General features: G+C 37.6%; 1 protein-coding gene across 11 annotated transcripts in view; it reads right to left on the bottom strand.

Annotated features, from left to right (window-relative positions):
* The window catches only part of ATXN2 (ataxin 2), a 53,533-nt gene that overhangs the window by 28,202 nt on the left and 5,186 nt on the right, over window positions 1-20,145 (bottom strand). For 10 of the 11 annotated variants that reach the window (XR_007506782.1, XM_049806603.1, XM_049806604.1 and 7 more), the window contains exons 2-10: window positions 18,083-18,119; window positions 16,357-16,416; window positions 15,557-15,628; window positions 15,170-15,320; window positions 7,067-7,191; window positions 5,690-5,781; window positions 2,700-2,897; window positions 1,999-2,177; window positions 287-496 (exon numbers count right to left, since the gene is read on the bottom strand). Coding sequence is in view for 10 of the 11 variants with exons in the window: in XM_049806603.1 (XP_049662560.1) it covers window positions 287-496; window positions 1,999-2,177; window positions 2,700-2,897; window positions 5,690-5,781; window positions 7,067-7,191; window positions 15,170-15,320; window positions 15,557-15,628; window positions 16,357-16,416; window positions 18,083-18,119 (1,124 nt within the window). In the remaining variant the exon portion in view is untranslated. The remainder of the gene's footprint in view (window positions 1-286; window positions 497-1,998; window positions 2,178-2,699; window positions 2,898-5,689; window positions 5,782-7,066; window positions 7,192-15,169; window positions 15,321-15,556; window positions 15,629-16,356; window positions 16,417-18,082; window positions 18,120-20,145) is intronic. The other variant, XM_049806612.1, reaches the window with a different exon arrangement.

Genomic DNA, 20,145 nt, shown 5'->3' with positions numbered 1-20,145 from the left:
TGCCCTCTAAAGTTATCAGGTCCTGTATGTTGCTGTTGGTTAAGTTAAGACACTGAGCAGCGTTTACAAAGCTGAGTTTATTTCATACCAACTTGGGAAATTTCACAGCTTTATTTTGTTTTTGTAAAGTTCTTCAAATAAAAAGGTTAATAGAAATAGTCTGATAAACTAAAGTTAAACACAAATTATAGGTTAAGTAATGAAGAGGAAAAACAATTTTGTAATTAAACTCACAAAGGAGTTAAACAAAGACAAACAAAAACATGAACAAATCGTGGTATTGTACCTTCTGAAGACATGCGTTTAGGCATAGTAGAGACAGGAGCTGGAGAACCATGAGCAGAGGGGTGAGACGGGGGCCTGGAGGGCCGCGAGGGGGGCCTGGAGGGCGGCCGTGTAGGGGTGGCTGCCCGAGGTGGAAGAGAGTTGGGACCTGACTGGTAGCGAGAAGGTGGGCGAGAGGAAGGAGATGGGCAAGGCGATGGCCAGGGAACACCTGACAGAACAAATGATATGAAGGAAAGTATAAAAACTAAAGAAAAATTATGGGGAAAAAGGTCAACAGAAAAAAAAAAGTAAAATATGACAAAATGATTTTTCATGTTTAACCCTTTGGGGATAGATTAGTTTATTTCTGCCACCAATAAAATAGCCTCTGCAAGGTTATTTCCTCCACTTCAGGTCAAATTTAACATCTGAATGTCACAAACTCCCCAAAGGGTTAATTAGGATCTACAAATACTACTAAGGAATAGACAGTAAAGTTTGATCTGTTAGCCTATCATATATATGTTCTACAGTACGCATCACTCTTGACAAGGTCCTTAAATAGCTACCAGAGGTTCTCAAACAGTGGTTCACATATAGTATTGACTATACAAACTGCTATTTTCAAACCAAATGATGAGCAATATCAATTGTAGGAACTGTATCTTTACAAAAAACAGCGGTGTTCAGTGTCTGAATCCTGACATTTATGCCTTTATCAATTATCTGAAGTATTAATGTAGTATTTTAATCTAGGATATAGGGTTCATTGTTTCCAAAACAAAGAAATTGAATTCACAAGCCATTCTGAATATTTTACGTATAACAAGTTCATTCAGCAGAGTAATAGGATGACAGAAACCACAAATACTACGAACAAACTTCAAGGTTAGCATTGTTTGGGCAAGAGTCAGTTGTACATCCTTTATACAGCTGACTCTGTATTTAAAAAGGAAGTCTCACTTACCTTTAGATGCTTCTCAGACTTCCTCTCCAGATAGAGGCACTTGAGTATTATGTATTTTTCATTTATTCACAGCAACCTCACGTAACAGCATTAACTTATAAAAATAATGCCTCAAGGATAGGCTACTGCTGAAATCCATCTCAAAAAATGGTGTTTGGCTTATGAAACATGAATTCCTGCTATACAGTGCCCAGTGATGTCTGTTTATAAATATTACCCATGTGTACAGCAGAAAATACTCAAATAGCTATTTGGAGAGAAGGCTTTTGATTCCTTTTCCCCTAACACTTTTCTTACTTTCCCAACAATGATTTCTCCCCCCTCGCCATCATTGTGAAGTCAGCAAGTTGCTTTATTCTTTTTTATGGGAAACCGAATTGAAGAGTGACACTTCCTCAGCTGCCACCTCCCATTCACTAGGTGTCAGCATTGCTACTCCTCCACACAGAGCTTTGCAGTAGCAATACATAAAGCAATTTTTAATCTTTAAAAACACATGCTGCACCATCATCTAAGACAAAGGTGTTCGAGAGGAAAACAAGTGACATTTCTGCTCCACAAAGCTCCATACAGTGCAGTCAAATGCATGTTTCATTATGAGTAAGCTAAATCCAAATCAAAATGACCACCTCTGTGTTAAATGATGAATGCTAACCTAACTTACAAAATACATATCCTAAGACCACACCATACGCAGTTTCAACATAATTAGATAATTGACTGCAATTTTATAAGGCACATTCGTTTAGACTTCAGATACTTGCCTCCGTTAACTACTCTCTGATCTGCTCCAGAGTTAGGACTGAATTCTGAAGTATGAGATCCAGACCTTGAAATTGGTGGGCCTGATCCAGACTGGCCCATCCTTGGTGAGTTTTGTCTTCCACCTCCCCAGGACAGGACATCTCTATTCCTCTGTCCAGGTGGAATGTATTTATTTTCTCTGAAACACAGCAAATTTCTATCAGTGTTAAGACAGAACTGAAAGACAATGAAAAGTACCTGATCAAGTACTCTGTTGGTATTTTCTATCTTTCTCAAATCAAGCTAAAGGAAAATTCTAAATACTATCAGATGTTGACCTAACATTCACCTCATGAACTGGCTTTTGATACTGACCACAACAGTCCACTTTCTGTGAGCCCACAGACACTGAATGATTTAGTACTAATGCCTGAAATTCTCCATGACATACCAAAACCACTGCCCTTTCCTGTAATTTGGTATGAATTCACCACAGTGACATATCAGAATGGGGAAGTCTGTTTCACTACAGAGATAATACAGAGGGCCAGGCAGAGGTGTACAAGCTAGCATGAGTGCCAAAACCAGCACGATTGTTTACACAATGTTCCTAACCCAATCAGCCCTGCTGAAAAAGCACAGTTTCAATGAGTAAATTGCAACTGTACCAAAATATGTACATCATTTAAATAAAAATACTATTCATAGTGTATGGAAGTACCTAGTGTTCACACCATGTCCTTCTCGTTCATTAGCATTTCTCTGAACAGCAGTATATTTTTCTTCTTCTGTTCTTTCATCATTTTCCAAGGCAACCCGAGCTTTGTATTGGGCACTTGATTCAATTTCCTCTGCTAATTGAGTTGCTCTGGCTTCCCGTTTTAAAAACTCTTCTGAATTATCTCTTTCTAATGGCACCCTAAAAGACAATAGAAAGGAAAAGAATCTCTGAAATGCATTCAAAAGCACAAAGGAGCTACAAAAATTACACAGCATTAATTCTAACCAAGTCAGAGTAAAAAAACCTTGCTTTTAAGCCAGCAGACTTGCTGTCGTTTTTAATATAAGTATGTCCATATTCCTGGACTGGTTTGATATTATGTGCAAATTCTGTGTCATTTACCTGCCTAGAGAGCTGAGGTCAGGGTGCAGAGCTTTTTCCATATGACGTGCAAAATCCCTAGTCCCTAAAGCTATGTAAAGGCTCCAACTTTTGACATGGTTGAGCACATTAACAAAAAGCCTTAGTCTGTTGTTTAGATAGGAACCCACCATAAGAGACCAAATTTTAATTTCTTTAGCTATTTACACATTCCCAACAGACACAAGAGTCCCCAATCCTACTGAAATTCAAGAGTTACATGCTTAATCCTTTGATAATTCTAGCCATAGAATTTCAGCTCTTCCTGTTGTGAATAACTGCAGAAAAGATGAATGCAATACATGAGAGCATGGGACCAGAAACCCATGACTCATTTGCCATGTCCTAGGACCTGAAAACCATTCATTCCTTGTATCTGTATTAGGTAATAGCATATTGCAAAACCCATATGCAGCTCCCTTAGGAAAGCCATCAAGTAAGAATTCAGTAGATGAGCAATGAAATACTGTAAGAGATAACTAGAGATGGACATCATACCTGGCACTTCCTTCTGTCCACCCATGGTTTGGGTTTTTACCTGTTCTAATTTTTGTTAAAAGTATCAGGTTTTACAAAACAACTTTGTGCTTTGTCCTGGATTCTAATTTTGAGTTCCAAAAGTTGTTTCATCCAACCTTACTTCAGAATAAATTACATAAAAATACAGAACACGGTTAAGGCTTGGACCACACCATGCTGGGCGTTATATAATCACTACTGCACATATTTTGAATAATATAAAAAAGAAGAACAAAGAAAGTAGGTGGAGATACAAGCCAAGTATGAAATAATATATGCAAGATTACTCAGGTGTTGGTGGCAGAACTAGGAAAACAAGTGGCTTTTGCCAAATTACAAGCCAGCGCTCAGCTACTGCATCACACATTTTTCCCCATACACACATTTTTGGCCAGTCGAGACACCTACTGGCCTTATCAATGGTTAACTGCAAGAATATTAAATAAAAACCTTACCCTTCAGCATAAAGCTTTGGCTCGAATAAGATATGCATGAACACAATGCATACAAACCTGAAGTCATGGACCTCGCTTACCCTGTATTAAGTATACACACAAGAAAGGAGAACACCCAATACATCCTCATCTATTTAAAGTGACTGAAAAAAATGAAGGTATGTATGCAGTAGCACTGATGGCAACCTAAACAAGCAAAGAATGATTTTACATTTTCTAACAGGGTAAAGACCATTAAAGATGAAACAAAGGGGATGGGCACGATGACATTGTTCAGAACCCCAGTGATGAGAGAAGCATGTACAGCAGCTGATCAACATACTAATGCAGTACACTTGCTAGAATACAAACTTGTACCTTTATGCAGTTTGACAAATTATACCTGCTAACGCTTAGCTCTAGGGAGAGAAAACAATCAGACAATAAATCCTTTACAATCTTTCAGTTGCACATATAAGCATTTAGCTACACTGCTGCTCATCACATACTTGGAGAATCAGGAAAAGTTTCCCAGTTTAGGAGACTGATACGCAAAGCAAGTTGCTTGACTAGGAAACAATAGAATTTGTCTCTGGCAATTTAAAGCCACCTTCATGGTTTTAATCTGTTTCCATTAATATCCATAAAGCAGAAAGATGGAAGACTAAAGTTCAAAAGTACAAAAAGTACTTAGAGCAATGAAGTATACAAAAGAACAGCTTCCCCAGGATTCAAATATAAGCCGATTAAGACACTTTGATTATCACCATGTCACAGGTCTATTTTAACAAAATAGTAAAAATAAAATTGTTGAACCAGAGACCTGTGCTCCAATTGTTGAGCCAGAGACAAGCGATCCAATTCTATACACAAAAATCAAAATATTCACTGCAATTCCTTGACATTCAAAAATAAGCTTACACTCTGGGGGTTAAAAGAGTGGGAAAACATTAAAGACATTTCACAATGGCTGTTGAACATCTGCAATTGATTTGTTTTGCAGTTGCAGTTAACATTATAGCTGCAGACTATTGGGAACAGGTCCACATTGCCAAAGTAGCCAGAGCAGGCTCTATACTACTTCTATATTCAAGTTGTTACTATATTGTAACTAAAACTTTAGTTTAGAGCTGGACAAGTCTGCTATGTCAAGTCATTCACAGCACACAACCCCCCCTTAGTTATCAGCAACATTTCAACATTCCAATATCTACCAGATCAATTGCCTCAATAAAATTAGGATTTAGTCAAACTGTTCTACTAGGTTAAAACACAAACTATAGGTATAGCAGCTACGTAAAGACAGTTTCACAATTTGGTATTTTCCACCCTATTCATAAAAGTTTTTGTAAGGAATAGCATTATTGCATGCCTGAATTCAGAAAATGTTGCAATAGGAATGAACTGTGCCCATTTAAGGGAATATATAATGATTACTACATCTAACTATTCACAGAACACTGGCAAGGTTTCTTAAGCACTATTCATTCATTGCTTTTTCAGTTACTTGATTCCACAACTTCAGAAAGTATGTAAAATTATCTTCAGAATATAAAGTCTGTCAAAACAGGGAGAACATTAAATACAAATCTAATAACAAAATATTTCGGAACTTACGTATAAGAAGATAAACTGCTGTCATAAGTTGATACTACACCATAATTTTCTTCATTGTAACGAAACATGTCATTGGGATCCCATCCATTAGACTAGAAGAAAATGATGCTCGTTTTTCAAAATGACACTGGAAACACATTCCCTTAAAATTAAGGGCTGATGGCAGAAGTTAAACCTTTTGCCCTTTTTCCTGGGCCTATGAATTTACTGTCCAGATAACAAGGTTACTAAAGCCACAACTTATTTCAGGGAACTTTGTTCGTCAGATGCATAGATTTTACCTTCAAAAGCCAGTTTTTTGTTTGTTGTGTGTATTTCAATTGTTTTTTATGAGTTTTTTGTTTTAAGTACCATGCCCACTCTGTACTAGAAACTGGCTAGTAGATTACTGGCTAGCAAGAAATACATACATGAATGCCTTTTCCAAAAAGTGCAAATTGACATTTCTGAACATTAGAAGTGTCCCTTGCTGTGGCAAGTGCTGAAAAGTTTCAAATGCACTACTAATGCAATTATCTGAGAGATACATCACAAGCAGAAGACCCTGTTGATCTGCACAACTTCCCCACTTTAGTAAAATTGCTATTACAGCACTCAAGCACAACGATAAATGTTTTGAATGTTTTATAAAAGCACTGACAGTATTAAGTATTCTAATAAATCTCAGCTGTACAATATGTACACTAAAATTGACAGGATAACTGTTCTACCCAAAGTTAATATGCTCCACAGCAACATGACGAGGTTCTCCTAACCAGTAACATTATCCTCTTTCTTTAACATATAGCAGTCTGAATACCTTACTAAAAAGAATGCATGATTGAGTAAAAGCTGACTGCTATGATATACAAAGAAACGTCATTTGAGACCACACTTTTCATCTAACAATCCATAATCTGAGATTGTATCTGTGCTTATTAAGTCATGGGTCAGACTTCCATCAACTTCCTTCATCTTAGCTCAGAGACAGTTAGCTAAGCACAATTTCGCCATAATTTCCAAATGCAATGATAGTCAGACAGGAATGCTCTGATTAAACATAAATCACTTCAGTGTATTGCTGAATTTGGAGTCCTTAATAAAAGCTCCTCTTTCAGCCAGTCCATGAGTCAAACATGTCCGTTACCACAGCAGCTGCCATTTGTCAATATTTGCCAAAAGTGGCATTTGAAATCCAGCTATTCTTATTCAAATTGTAAAAAAGTACTGTGGCAGCTGCTAGCAAAGACTGAACATACATCTATACAATGTAGGCCAGCAATTTTAGTCAGAAGTTCATTACTACATTAAAATTAAGGAATTGTTCCAAGGCATGTCCAGAGGAATAGCTTATTTTCTACAGGCTGTCATAGATGATAATAAAAAAGCATTACTTACAACATCTGTCTCCAATGCCTCAAGCTCCTCAGTAGCAGTGGTCTCTCCTCCATCCCATGGTTCAAGATCCTTTTCCTTGTGTTCACCATTTACTTTAGCACTGATGGCTGAATCAGTAAAAGCATCTACAATGGAGTGGGGAGGGATGGGGGTGAAATCAGTTTGGTTAAGTACAGGAAGATGTACACACTAGTTTCTGAGGAACAACCAAATATAGCTGAATTGCAGGCACATTAAACATCATTCAGCTTCTCATGTAGTTGCTGCATTCAACAGGATTACAGTAGAAAGTTGCCTACTTCATAGAGTAACTACGAAAGTACAGACTAACTTCTAATATATCAAAGAATAGCAGTAATTACTTTCAGTGATTTCAAAATATTTTACACAAGCTACATGTATGGTCGGTGGGGGGCAGGACAGGGTGGGACAGGGACTACCTGAGGATCCCCACTCCTCTAAAAAACCCAAGACTTGTACAATATGCTTTTCCAAACAGCCCACACAAATGCATACTAACATTATGGAAATATAAAAGTGAAAGTATGAATGCAACCCAAACCTATTTCCTAAATGGGCAAAATATAAGTTTCCCTTCAAATACCTGAGTTTCTTCAATTTCCACAACTCCTCAACACACCAGCACGCATGCACACACTTTTACTCTCTTTGCAGTGTAACTCAATTATCCATTAGGTTGGTGCACCTGTTCACTGACATGAACGGAGGTGTCTTCTTTCCTGCAAAAGCTTTTTCAAGCAGCAGCTTACCCACATCACACAGCAAGATTCAGAAACCTTCTACCTCTTGTCCTCAACAACATATGAAAATAAATAAGCAGTAAGGGTCTGCTATTGTTCATAAAAATTATAAAAACGTGTATGAAATCAATAAAGAACATGAGCTTTTATTTTCACTTGTTCAGGTTTCAAGCCAGACTTAAGAAGGAATAATACTAGAATATTAAAGTGCTGTAAAAAAAAAGTACAAAGCCATTCATCAAGGAAGCCAAGCTTTTATATTTGTAAGCAACTAGATCTGAGTTACCATACTTAAACAGAAGGACCTTTAAAAAATAAAGTAAGCTTGTTTTAAGCTTATAAATAAATAAGCCTAAAATAAATAAGCCTTGAACCTAGAATTTCCTATTATCACTCTACTGATAAAATAAGGAGCAAACATTTCAGACCTTTAGAAAAGACGAGATCAAACCACCAGGCAGTGCCAGATATGGAAGAATGTGGCTTAAATTAACTTTTGGCAAGATCTGAAATCTTACCAAGAAAAACGAACTTTAAAGCCATCATGAAAAGAATTCACAACATATGAAGTTGGCCACTGATGCTACAGTTTTTAAACAATCACTGAAGATTTTTTAAAGACAGACTGCTAACATAGCTTATTATTCCTGTTTTACAGAATTTCACAGTGAAGTTCTGCACATATACTGGTATGATCTGTCATAAAAGTTAGCTGTGCTTAGTCTAATAACATTCAGCACTATCTCATGAAATGCTCGCTCAACTCATACGCAAACACCAAAGGAACTATGGGTAAGCGATTAAGCATTGTTAATAAGCTTATATGAAACGTTATAGAAGATGTATGAGAAGTAAGAGAAGTTTATTAGCTAAACATTCATTTCAAATACAAAAGAATCAGTAAAATAAGAAAAGAAAGCCAAATGAAAGAAAGACACCTAACAAGGCACACCACTGTTAGGGCTCATGTGAAATTGCAAAAACCTGCATCAATCACCTTGCGAGATGTCACAGTCTGCCAACCAACACTGTGACAGTACCTACGCAGCTGGAGGTTAACGCTTTCAAGTGAGATCATATTTTAGCGCGTCACTAAATGCAATGCCTTTAGCAGGCACATTCTGGGGTTACTTATAATCTGTTCTGAAAGGGTGTCATTGTATCGTTGTACTACCTATGCACTGATGCAAAATTTCAATTGTTGCATTTTCAACTGTTCAGAATAGGTAAAATCACGGGTGAAAACAGAAGTCACCAACTAACTGCAAGATACTCTAAATGATTCTGTGAAGTTATGCATGCATGTTTTATAGTGCCATAAATGTGCGAGCAAAGATATTACGTTCCTGTTATATATTATGGTAACAAAAGCATTATGAAAGGCAAGATGCAGAGACATAGAGTGACTGCCAAAAAGAGTTACCTGTTTCTGAAGGAACTACAACGGATATGGAGAGAGAAAAAATTGGAAGACATCAGATATAAATACAGGTGGATTTTTTCACATTATATGGCTGAATTCAGGCAAAGCTAAACTCTTTTAGTCCCTCTCACAGACATACTCAGACCAATTATACATCTCCCACCTTGCAAAGATCATTTCCACAGTAAAACCTCAGCAATGTTCCCACCTATTAACAGCCCCATGTACTTCCCCATTTTGCTTCACAAAAAAAGCCCCTCAGTGTGGCCTACAGATTTCTAAGGTATACCAACTTGAAAGAAAACATCTCTCCGTTTCCATTCAGCCAAACAGCTTTTAAAATATAATACAACAACAGATATGTTTAAATGTCATCTGAAACTACATAGTAACACAGTGCTGCCTCAATCCACAGCTAAGTAGTAACTAAAGAGCACATTTAACAGGGAGGCAAAAGTAAGGCACTTGTATTTGGAAGCTCTATGTCTACCTTATCAATACCCCATAGCTAACACTGCTATAACCCAGAGAGAGCAGTGCTGCTTCTGTGCCGAACATCATTAATTCAGTGTTTCATGTTTGATCCTCTCAGACTGGACATTTTACACCAAATGCAAGTTGGAGGCTGCTTATGTCACTTAGGAAACTGTGAAATTTGCTTCTACATTACTTCACTGGGAGTAGAGGGAACTCTTCTCCAATGAGATTAGATAAATATGAGTTAGGAGGACTGATGACAGCACCTGATGGAGGTAATATTCTGTATTTCAGAAGCATACTTCCTTAACTTCTATTAAATTACTTCAGACAAACTCCATACACAACTGTGCCATTTTGGATACTGTGAATAAAATACTCACTTAATAAGGCTCATCTATTCAACCCACTAATTTTCTTATTTAAAAAGCCACAAAAACATTCAGCAGAGTGCTGTTAAAAATTACAATGATAGACGTGAACTGGGGGAAAAAAAAGCCCAAGTCAAAACAAAAACTCCACCATCTAACAAATGCTACAGATCCGAGTAGGATGTGTACAGTCAATGCTAAATTTCCCAGTAGAATCCAGTATATCATGGGGCACAGGAAACTTCACTGCTCTTCATTTCTCCCTCACTTTAGAATGAAAGTCACAAGTGAGACTGCAACATCAGTTTAACCTCTACAACTCAAAGAAAATCCAGAGTTAGGAGAAATCCAAGCTACAAAGGCAGACTTCTAGTCAGACAATATGGTCTCAGGAGCATCCAGGCAAAGTTTAAATGTAGCAGAACAGTACCTCAAGGCACAGATCACTGTTTTCCTGGAACAAACAGCTAGGCAAGCACATGAGACACAAAGATTAAAAATGCAGCTAGTCAAACAAGACTTTACCAAAATTCATGAGCAACAAAATTGAGAACATACGTAAAAAATAAATTCTACAAATAATTGTTTCCAAAACAAAAATATTGCTCTTAAGATAATTAGCAAAGTAGAGGCTAAAACATGAACTGCTGGTACAAGAGCTGACTGGCAGCGAAGTAACAGACAAGATACTGACTGCACAAGCTCAGCCTCCCCCTTATCTGGTGCCTCATATCTCTGAGCCACTGAATGAGCAATTCACATGACACCTTCACATGGCCAAATTTTTTAATCAATTCCTCTTCTACATGGTAAAACCCAAGTTAAAGATCAAATGAAAACCGGTCAAACAAAAGAGCTTGAGCTATAACACTCAATTATCCCCCGCCACCTCTGTACCTGTTTAATGTGACATCTCCTAAGCAAAGAAGTTTGATATCAAAGACCTCGCTTCTTGTTTTAAAGCCTGCTAACTGGAAAAAAAAATCCCAAGGACAATTCTATGCAACAGAAATTCACAATAAGTAAAGGCAAATATACACATTCTGAGAAAAAACTCAGCTTGGGCAAATTCTTCAAGTATGTGCTATTAAATGAGTTAAAAGAAAAAATTGCCAGAATAGAGCAATTAAGAGTCCGGGTTTAATTAATTTCAGTGTTTAACATGCTTGTTTTCGCAAACATGTTTTGAGCTACTAATGGTGGAAAGCACAAATATGCAATTAAGTGCAACTCTGCAGTTCAAATGCTATTAAACCAATCGGCATTATGTGCCAAAGGTGTTCATGCTGCACACTCCAAGCTTTGATCAGGTTTAGCATGGCCCAAAGTAAACTGAGGTTTCATCTTAAAGGTTTCAACAGTAAACTCTCATTTGTTTTGTAACTACTTACTACTGATTTGAAACATTAAAACCAGTTACCACCAGCTTTCCAGAGCCAACATTTCCTTCCTTTGTTCATAATATGCCTACTGCTATTCCCCTTGCAACACTTTCTCTGGAAGAATGCCATTTTCAGTGCTAATTCAAGGAAAAACTTAAATAGCCAATTCTCTTCAGCCTTTTTTCATTGGATTTGTAATATTTTTCTCAGAGTGCAGTAAGGGTGCCAAAAAAACAATAAAAACATTGTAGAAGCCTTTTACTTTAACAGTAGTTATGATCTTGAATTGTCTTGTCTTTAAAGAGAAGCCAAGAAGGCTCGAATTTGAATCATATGCAAACCAGCACTGTCGACTGATCAGTGTTTAAGACTACAGGAAACACTGCTAGAAGCTTGTTCTGTAGAACACAGGAGAAATATACCCTCCTACTTCAATCATGCAGCCCATGTAATCTAGCAACTACAAGATCTAGGCACTTCCCCTTTGCTTCAGAAGGTGAAGCAGACGTACAGCCAAGGATTTCAACTTGCACATTATTTGGCAGTCAATTTCCACTGCCACATGCAGAAGACAGCATCTGTCCCTCTTTAAATGAAGACAGAATAGTCTGAAAGGGGGGTGATGGATAGAATACAATTTCACCTGAGATTTCCAATGCATGTTTCATTCATCAGCCTGCCTGTATTGCAGAAAGCCCCAATTCCACCATAAGACACCCTCAGGTGATTCCTTTCCCTTCCTTCTGAAGCCTAACAGCAATCTACACGAGGACAAAGGTCTACGCAGACTGATGGAGTTGCAAATAAGGCCCCAGGAAGTAGGGACAGATTTATTTTTTAAACACAAACTGTTACAATGTCCCTATCTACGCAGACCTACTATTTTTTTCTCCCAAGCCTTCCAATTTCTACAATCTGGGCAGGCACCACACTTTCTCTACTGGTGTGTCTAAAGGTGCAATGTCGTGCAATGTCATGCTTGGCAGAAGGAAATCTAAGACTGCTGCTTCCAAACAGGGTGGTTTCACCCACCCCAAGCCTATACTGCCATTACCTCCCTTGCACTTGCACTACTCATGTAGCTTCAGGATGAATTATCAGCTCACTATTCTGAAGACGCACAAGTACGATAGCAATGAAAGGTGCTTGGCAGACTATTTCAGATGGTTCTTTCAGACACAACTGTATTTTCCACTCTTCTGAAAGGAAAATCTATCCCTATCCCTTTCTCCCCACCTGCTGCTCTTTCCCAGTACTCTTCCAGTCTCTTCTGAGTTGGTCAAATAGGCAGACAATGCAGCTAACATCTCTGCTATTCAAGTCTGAGGCTAAGTGATCAAGACCCACAGTCAAGAGCACCATTTGTCCACGCTCCTCCAGCTCAGCAGAGAAGCAGATGCCAAAATAAAAATCCACAGAACTCTAGATACTTACACTGAACCAGGAAACCAGGATGCACTAAAATTTCCAAAACAGTACCTTTTGCAGAAATTAAGTTTACCTCAAGGCCTCCTCAAAGTCTAGTAGTCTCCTAAGTGGTAGGAGAAAATACACACACAGACCCAAACAAACCCTACTCTAGGTACGCCTCTCCTATGGCAACACCGAGTGCCCGTGAAGTGCCCTTTTGTTTTGACTACATTTTTAAAAAAAGTGAGAGCAAGCTGCCTTTCCAACCAAATATGTCCAAACTGTCTACTAACTTGTCTGTGAAAGCCAAAAAACACTGAGGGCTAAGCAATTCAAAAATTTGTTCCTGGATAATTGCAACACTGTCAAACTTCTCTGGGCACCAGACAGTAACCATTCCCAATACAAACGTGGCAAGGAACACCGTCTCCTCACCTAGGAGTTCAGACTCAGTTTTTACTGTGAGTCACACAGGCTTATCTGACTCAGTACCATGAAGATTTGGGTTTATTTGTAAGAACAAAAGGCCAGCAGTTCCTGCATGCATGTTCATACGCTTCTATTCTTTTGAATCCTTGCTTATTTAAAATATTTCCCAAGAAGCAGAAAGCCCTTCATTGCTCTAATTCACAGGTATGATCAGAGACTGACTTACACTTTCAAGTATCATTTCAAGATAATACATTTTTGAGACAAAATGGAAAGCAGATTAATTTACCCACTACAGGTTATTGAGTTTTGAAGCCTTCCAGTTTATCTTGCTCCAAGTCTCTACAGCTTTATTTCAGCTCTCCTCTCCAGCTACTTATGAGATTTAGATTCAAAGACATTCCACCTAATAAAGTGAACTGAGTGACTGTTCAACCTGAAGCAGCCTTTTTCTTCTAGAAAACTTCTACTGAGTAATTATTCCTAGAAGTAGTAGTATATTCTTCATCTGCTCAAAATCTGTGAAGATTGGGTAATGGAGAGCCCAGTTTGCACTTACATTAAAGTGATGTTCGTAGCATACCCATTATAAAATAGCTCTCATGTAATTTAAATTCAAAGTCCCATCCAGAACCTAGAACTTATCTGCATTTCAATGCTACATTTGCTCTGACATTATGCATCTTCTTCTGGGAAAAGCAAATTCCTTCAAACAACAAGCCTCTCATTCTTCAGCTTTAAATCAGCAAGAACATATGCATGTACGAACACAAGGTGAAAAGACAAAGATCTCATTAAACGTCCACCAGTCTCTACCCACCTCTAAGTCACTGCTACATGGGAATAAAGCATGTGTGTAACAATAACCACTTAGCTGCCAGTAACAGTGTTGATCAACCTGAAAATGTACACATATGCAATTTCACTCCATGGCACAGAAAGCTATGTATTTGCTTTTATTCCTTAGGCCAGGAAATCAGGAACATAAGCATAAAAACCCTTGAGACTTGCTGCCCCAAAAAAAAATAATAAAAAAAAAATTCTGCAAAGGAACTAGAGCTGTCTGACTTATGAGCCTCTTAGGTTCCAGAAAAATAATTAGGGTCTTGGAGGTCAGACATTAAAAGAAAAAAGTATGAGGACTGCCTGACTGCCTGTAAAATCATTTAATTCTGACAGTTTCAAGCCATGTCTTCCAAGATTTTAAGACCACTTGCCTGCCACCTCACTAGATTCTTCTGTATTTTGGGGTACCTTAACAATAGATCTACAAGTAGTAAAGCAGAAATTAACAACACAAATAGTGGATTTTCCTGAAGAATTTTTAGCTCTGTTTAAAGTAGTATTTTAAGAATATTTATATGAATGCATGTTTAGAGACAAAAGTTAGTTAAATAACTGAAGACTTTATATATACACATCAACTCTGAACAATAATCTTTTGATAAAGCATTTGTGTATTCATGGATTCTCATATAACATTTAACAGACTAGTTTAGAAAGACATTTACAAAAAAAAAAAAACCAACCCCAACCTCCCACAAAATCTGTAAAATATTTTGTAACACCACTAAGGATTTGCTTTCCAGACACCAAAAAAGCCACTCAAAGCAGAGAGCCCCTCACAAAGGTTCTGCAACCCATTTTAAAAATTTTGGTAAATTTCCGATTTCAGGAGGTGCTGAGCATCTGCTCTTTCCATTGATGTTAATGGGATATTTGGCTGTTCCACACTCATAAAGAATTAAGAGTCTTAAATGTGAACTTTAGTTTTTGGATCCTAAAGCATCTACTTTGAAAAATGTTGACTTAAGATCTTAAGATACAGACAACTTTAAAAACAAGTATACCTCTTCTCGCATAATTGGTATCCATATCCTTAAAATGCACCATAACAAAATCTGAAGACTTGAACAAGATACTCTCTAGTATGTCTTCACGTTTTGGCCCCAAACTGGATTCTGCAGTTTTCCGATGAGCAGCATCAAGCACTAAATCACACTATTAGAGACATAAAAAGAAAACACTAACTTAATGCACAATAAGCTACTCGGTAACTTCACATACTTGCAAAAACCAGATACTTACAACAGTTTGCAAAAATGAATCTGCTTGTGTAGACCTAGACGTGAATAGTCAAAATAACTCATAATAAATATTCAAACTTTAATCAAACATTGATTATTCAAGTATTAGGATCTTTTAAAATAGGGAAGAGTCAAAATGAAAAAAATTACCTTAGGACTGTAGGTTTTAAAAACTCCTTCATATATACCACCATTTTTCACCTGTACTTCACATTTGGATCCCTAGAGTACAAGAAAAATGAAAATACAGCTTTCTACCAGCCTGACAAATGACATTTGAATCACTTTCTCAAAAATGTATTTATGTAAGCACCACGTGTAAAAATACAGCTCAGTTTTTAGTCAAATCTACTCATTCAACATTTGCCCATTTATAAATACGCCACTGCGTTCTGCAGATGCAAACAGCTGGTTGTGTACCAACATTTGTTCTGAAGGGATTTAAAGATACTCACAGAAGCATATTTGGTACTCACAAGACTCTTGACCAGTTAACATACACAAACAAGTTTTTGTGCAAAACCAGAATTGGTGCATACATGTGGGTATAAATAAGGATGAAGGCTTATCCTGGACTCACGCAGATGTGGGACAGTGCGCCTTACTCAATTTTGGCATGTCAGGACTTCCCTTAAAATCTGGGGACAAAGGCTTCCATTCCCTGCACACAGACTCATTTTATTTATCCATAAACTCTCTAAAGACAGAAAATTCAAAATATGACCAGTGCACCTAAGAAATTTGCCATACCTCTGCAAATTGTATTTGAACCTTTCCAAGCCAAAAATACAGAACAGCTATTACTGTGAATCTTTGAAGTTCAATCTTGGCAAAAGGTGCCTACTGTTAAAATTTCATATTCACTCCATTATATTACAGTTAGTGGATGCGATAACAATTCTGTGTCGCTATAGAAACTGTTTACCCCCCTTCCTAATATGAAGACTTACAACAACTGATGTAAGTATGTGAACCATTCTCATGTTTGCATAGATGCCATCGAAAGAAATCTGAAAAATAGAAAAGATGTTGTCAAGATATAACAGAAACACTTGTAACAATTCAAAAAGCCAGTGCACCAAAAATAACACAGGCTTTCACCAGGACATACTAGTTCCTAGAAACATTAGTCCAAAACCTGTCTCAGTCAATATACACAGGTCACATGAGATTTCCAGAGGACCCTTACCCCTTTTTCTGATCAATTAAAGATCTGAACACCCTTCCAAACAAACAAACATTACAGAGTGCCCCTAATGTCACTCAATAAGGAAATTCTCTTGTGGATTGGGTGAAGCTCGTACGCACAGATTCCTAACTGAAAAAGCCCTGCTAAAATCCCCCTCTGGTTTAACAGCCATCAACAGGATAAGGCACTTCAACTGTTGTAGAAGTAAAAAGCTGCTTTCAGGGCCTGATGAACTACATCTTTGCATCTAACAGACCTGACTACATGCATTAACAGAAGCTAAAGTCACCAAATTGTGGAGTGCCAAAGAGCTTCAAAACCCATCATATAATTAGTCAAAAGTAATTCAATGCAGCATCAGAACCTGAGATCCTACACTAGGAGGGTTGACCAAGTATCATCCAAGTTGCTAGATGACACACTCGCATAAGCATACATGAAGTGGCGACGATGTCTGGGTTTTGTTGCAACATCTAGTATCTCTCCTTGTCAACTTCATGCTTGTGAAACAAGAGATGCTGAAACGTGCAAGGACCTCGCCATATTTTGAGCTTTTTAACTGACAACATATATTTTAAACTGTCAGCTACTTCATCCACTTACTCCTGCATGTTACCCACCTTCCTGGTCTGAAAAGACATGTTTAAGGATGCTCCTATGCTCAACAGTCAGTACAGAGGACATAAAGACCAACGCCTTTATGATGTTTAGTGTTTGCATATGACCTTTTTCACCACTCTTACTCAAAGCTTCTTTATTTTTAAGGAAGAGTCTTGATTATCTTCAGTAAACATTTATGTAAGTAAACTGTAGCCCTCTTAAACCTTCCTACTTCTGCCCCATTCCCCAAAATTAGTCATCCTTGAAAACCAGGCCAATAACAAATTAGCAAATATTTGATTAGTGCAGTTCAAAGATCCACTCTTTAAATCAAGATCCACATCTTTTAGCTTTGATAAAACTATGTTCTACAAGTCAAGCCGCACCTATACTTCAACAATATATAGCCTCGACAATAACTAAAGCTACACATTTGGGCTACTGATAATACTGGGTTAGCTATTTTATAGTAAATCTAAACAAAACTGTTATTTTTATTTAACTAAATGCTGTCTTACTGTCATCTGTTTAAGGGAGAAGCCAATGTTAGAATCTTCAGATAGGAACTAATTCAAAAGCATTGCCTTAAGTTAAATGTTATCTGTATCTAAAACTGTAATTGCAAGAAAATGCAGAAGATTTAGATTAGTATAGTCAAAAGTTTAAGCCTTCCCCCCTTCACGCTCCCAGGAGACTTAAATGAATGCAAGATGATACATCTTTAGAAAGGCGTATCTCAGTCTAAAATATTCATCATGGTATCCAAAGGAAAAAATTGAGACAATATTCCAGTATCTGCTATTCTTACGTTGACACTTGGGTTCACTGTACGTAAGTTGTTTCCTCATATCTACAACTGGTAAAATGAGGAAAAAACATACACTTACCGTAGGCTGAGGCGGTCCTTTGCCACTGCTGCGACCTCTGAAATTAAATACATACATGGGATACGATTAAAAGAACTGCCGAAACTGGTTAATTTCTTAACGAGTAAGAATTCAAAAGCCCATCTTAATTCAGTGTTGAGAATGGGATCAGGGAAAAACAGCACTGCCCTAAAGCAGAACTTGACAACTACAGGGCCCACAGCATTTATCCTCCAAGCTACTGCCCTACAAGCAAGTAACACTGGTTAGTAGGCAAGAGGGTTACCTACTATAAATTAGAAGACAAAACAAAGAAAATACTAAGCCTGTGTCATCACAAAAATCCAAAGATATTATCTCTTAAGCAGAATCCTGTTAACTAAAGCAAATCCCAAAACTTACTGGCACAGAAAACCAAAAACCACTTTCAGGCCCAATCCCTACTTAGTAGAGAGTCCTTCAAGACTAGAGGCTCAGTACATCATCACTGTCCATCTGATTAAGGGCCACCCAAATAACTGACCCATGCTGCAAGCTACAGAGAATCCCTGATTGCAAGGCCCTACCTACAGAGCTTGCTTGTAACTACTATCACAACCCAGTAAGTGAAACTAATTAAGTCTGTCCATCCCCTCAAAAACACTAACTACTTTTAATGCAAATCTGCCAACGTGTAGCACTTGGGACACTTAAAAAGCCTTTAAATTAATGTTCTTAATACCTTGCAAACTGAGTTGTAACAGTCTGCGCCCTCCGCCTCAGACATTTGAGTCCCAGCAGCATTCCTGTCTGCAACAGCTATAATTACTCAACTTCACTGATGCACCTTATTTCAAAGTTACTTCCTCGTACCAAGAAGTCCTAGTTTCAGATGTTTCTCATAGTGATTTAGATTAGTATTAAGACAACTTTGGGAGTGCACACTAATGTGAGGCAAAATTAAGTCTTCTATTAAAAATAACACCCAATTTTTAAGTAGACCCACCTCACAGATGCACAACCATTTAATTAAAGAGACCCAAAGAATCATGTCTACATTTAAAAGTATCCAAACAACATTGAAATCTGTACCGAACTGAACGTCAACTGCATTCAATTGCTTTTGAAAACACTATGCTGTGGTTGAATATAACCTTGCTCTCAAAACAACACATCCTTATAAACAGAGCTCATGAGTTACTCAAGAAATCAAAGGAACTTCTCCCAACAAACATAAATATCCCTCCAATAAATTCTGCAGAAATAAGCTAGTCCATCAGAGAAAGGCCTTAACAAGGAAAAAATGAAAAACCATTAAACTATCACCTGACTCGTTTATGAAAACAAGCTTCTGAAACAGAAACGTAGTCTCATACAGCATCATGCACACTGATGACATTTGCTGATTGGCAATAACTGCAGATTTCGGATGTCTAGCTGACATTTTCAGAATACTTGCAGAGCACTAATCTCACGAAAAAAACCTAATGCAAATAGCCTTTATTTAATTACCTATCAGCCTTAACCCTCCATAAGGCAGCTTCACAACTTCAGGCTTGCTCTGGAGACAAGCAAGTCTCACCATTTACCAAGTCTGCCATTTGTCAAATGGCTACCTATAGCACAGTGCTGAAGTGAGCCCTTCGTGAACCTGGAACATAATTTTTGCATCGTATTCAGCTGAACAATCCTTTTCTTTCTGGAAGTCATTTCACCAGACGTGAAACACCCAAATAAAAGAGAGGTAAAGTCCAGTTCTGATTTTTCCTTTTATTACAATCGAAAATGTCAACAACACAGTCTTTCAAAGAACGTGGCCAAAGTCAAACAATTTCACCAGTTCCCTCTGTTGGTCTCAAAAATTTTAGAAGATACTCCTTCCTATATCAGCTATAGAAATGGTCAAAAGTGAAAGAGTGTCTTTCCAACAGAAAGTACTCCCATTTTTAGTTACAAGTATTCTTAGAACTTAAATAACTGGGTTGCTAGACTGGTCAGAAAATTTGGAGTATTCCCTTTAAGCATCAACCTAAGCGTTACAGATTTTTCATCTCTTACCACATTTCCAAAATTACTGTTCTTACCCACATTTCTTTAAGAAACAA

This window comes from Accipiter gentilis, chromosome 7 (assembly GCF_929443795.1).
Source record: "Accipiter gentilis chromosome 7, bAccGen1.1, whole genome shotgun sequence".
In the NCBI taxonomy this organism is placed as follows: domain Eukaryota; kingdom Metazoa; phylum Chordata; class Aves; order Accipitriformes; family Accipitridae; genus Astur; species Astur gentilis.
This window is presented reverse-complemented; position numbering and strand designations above follow the sequence as displayed.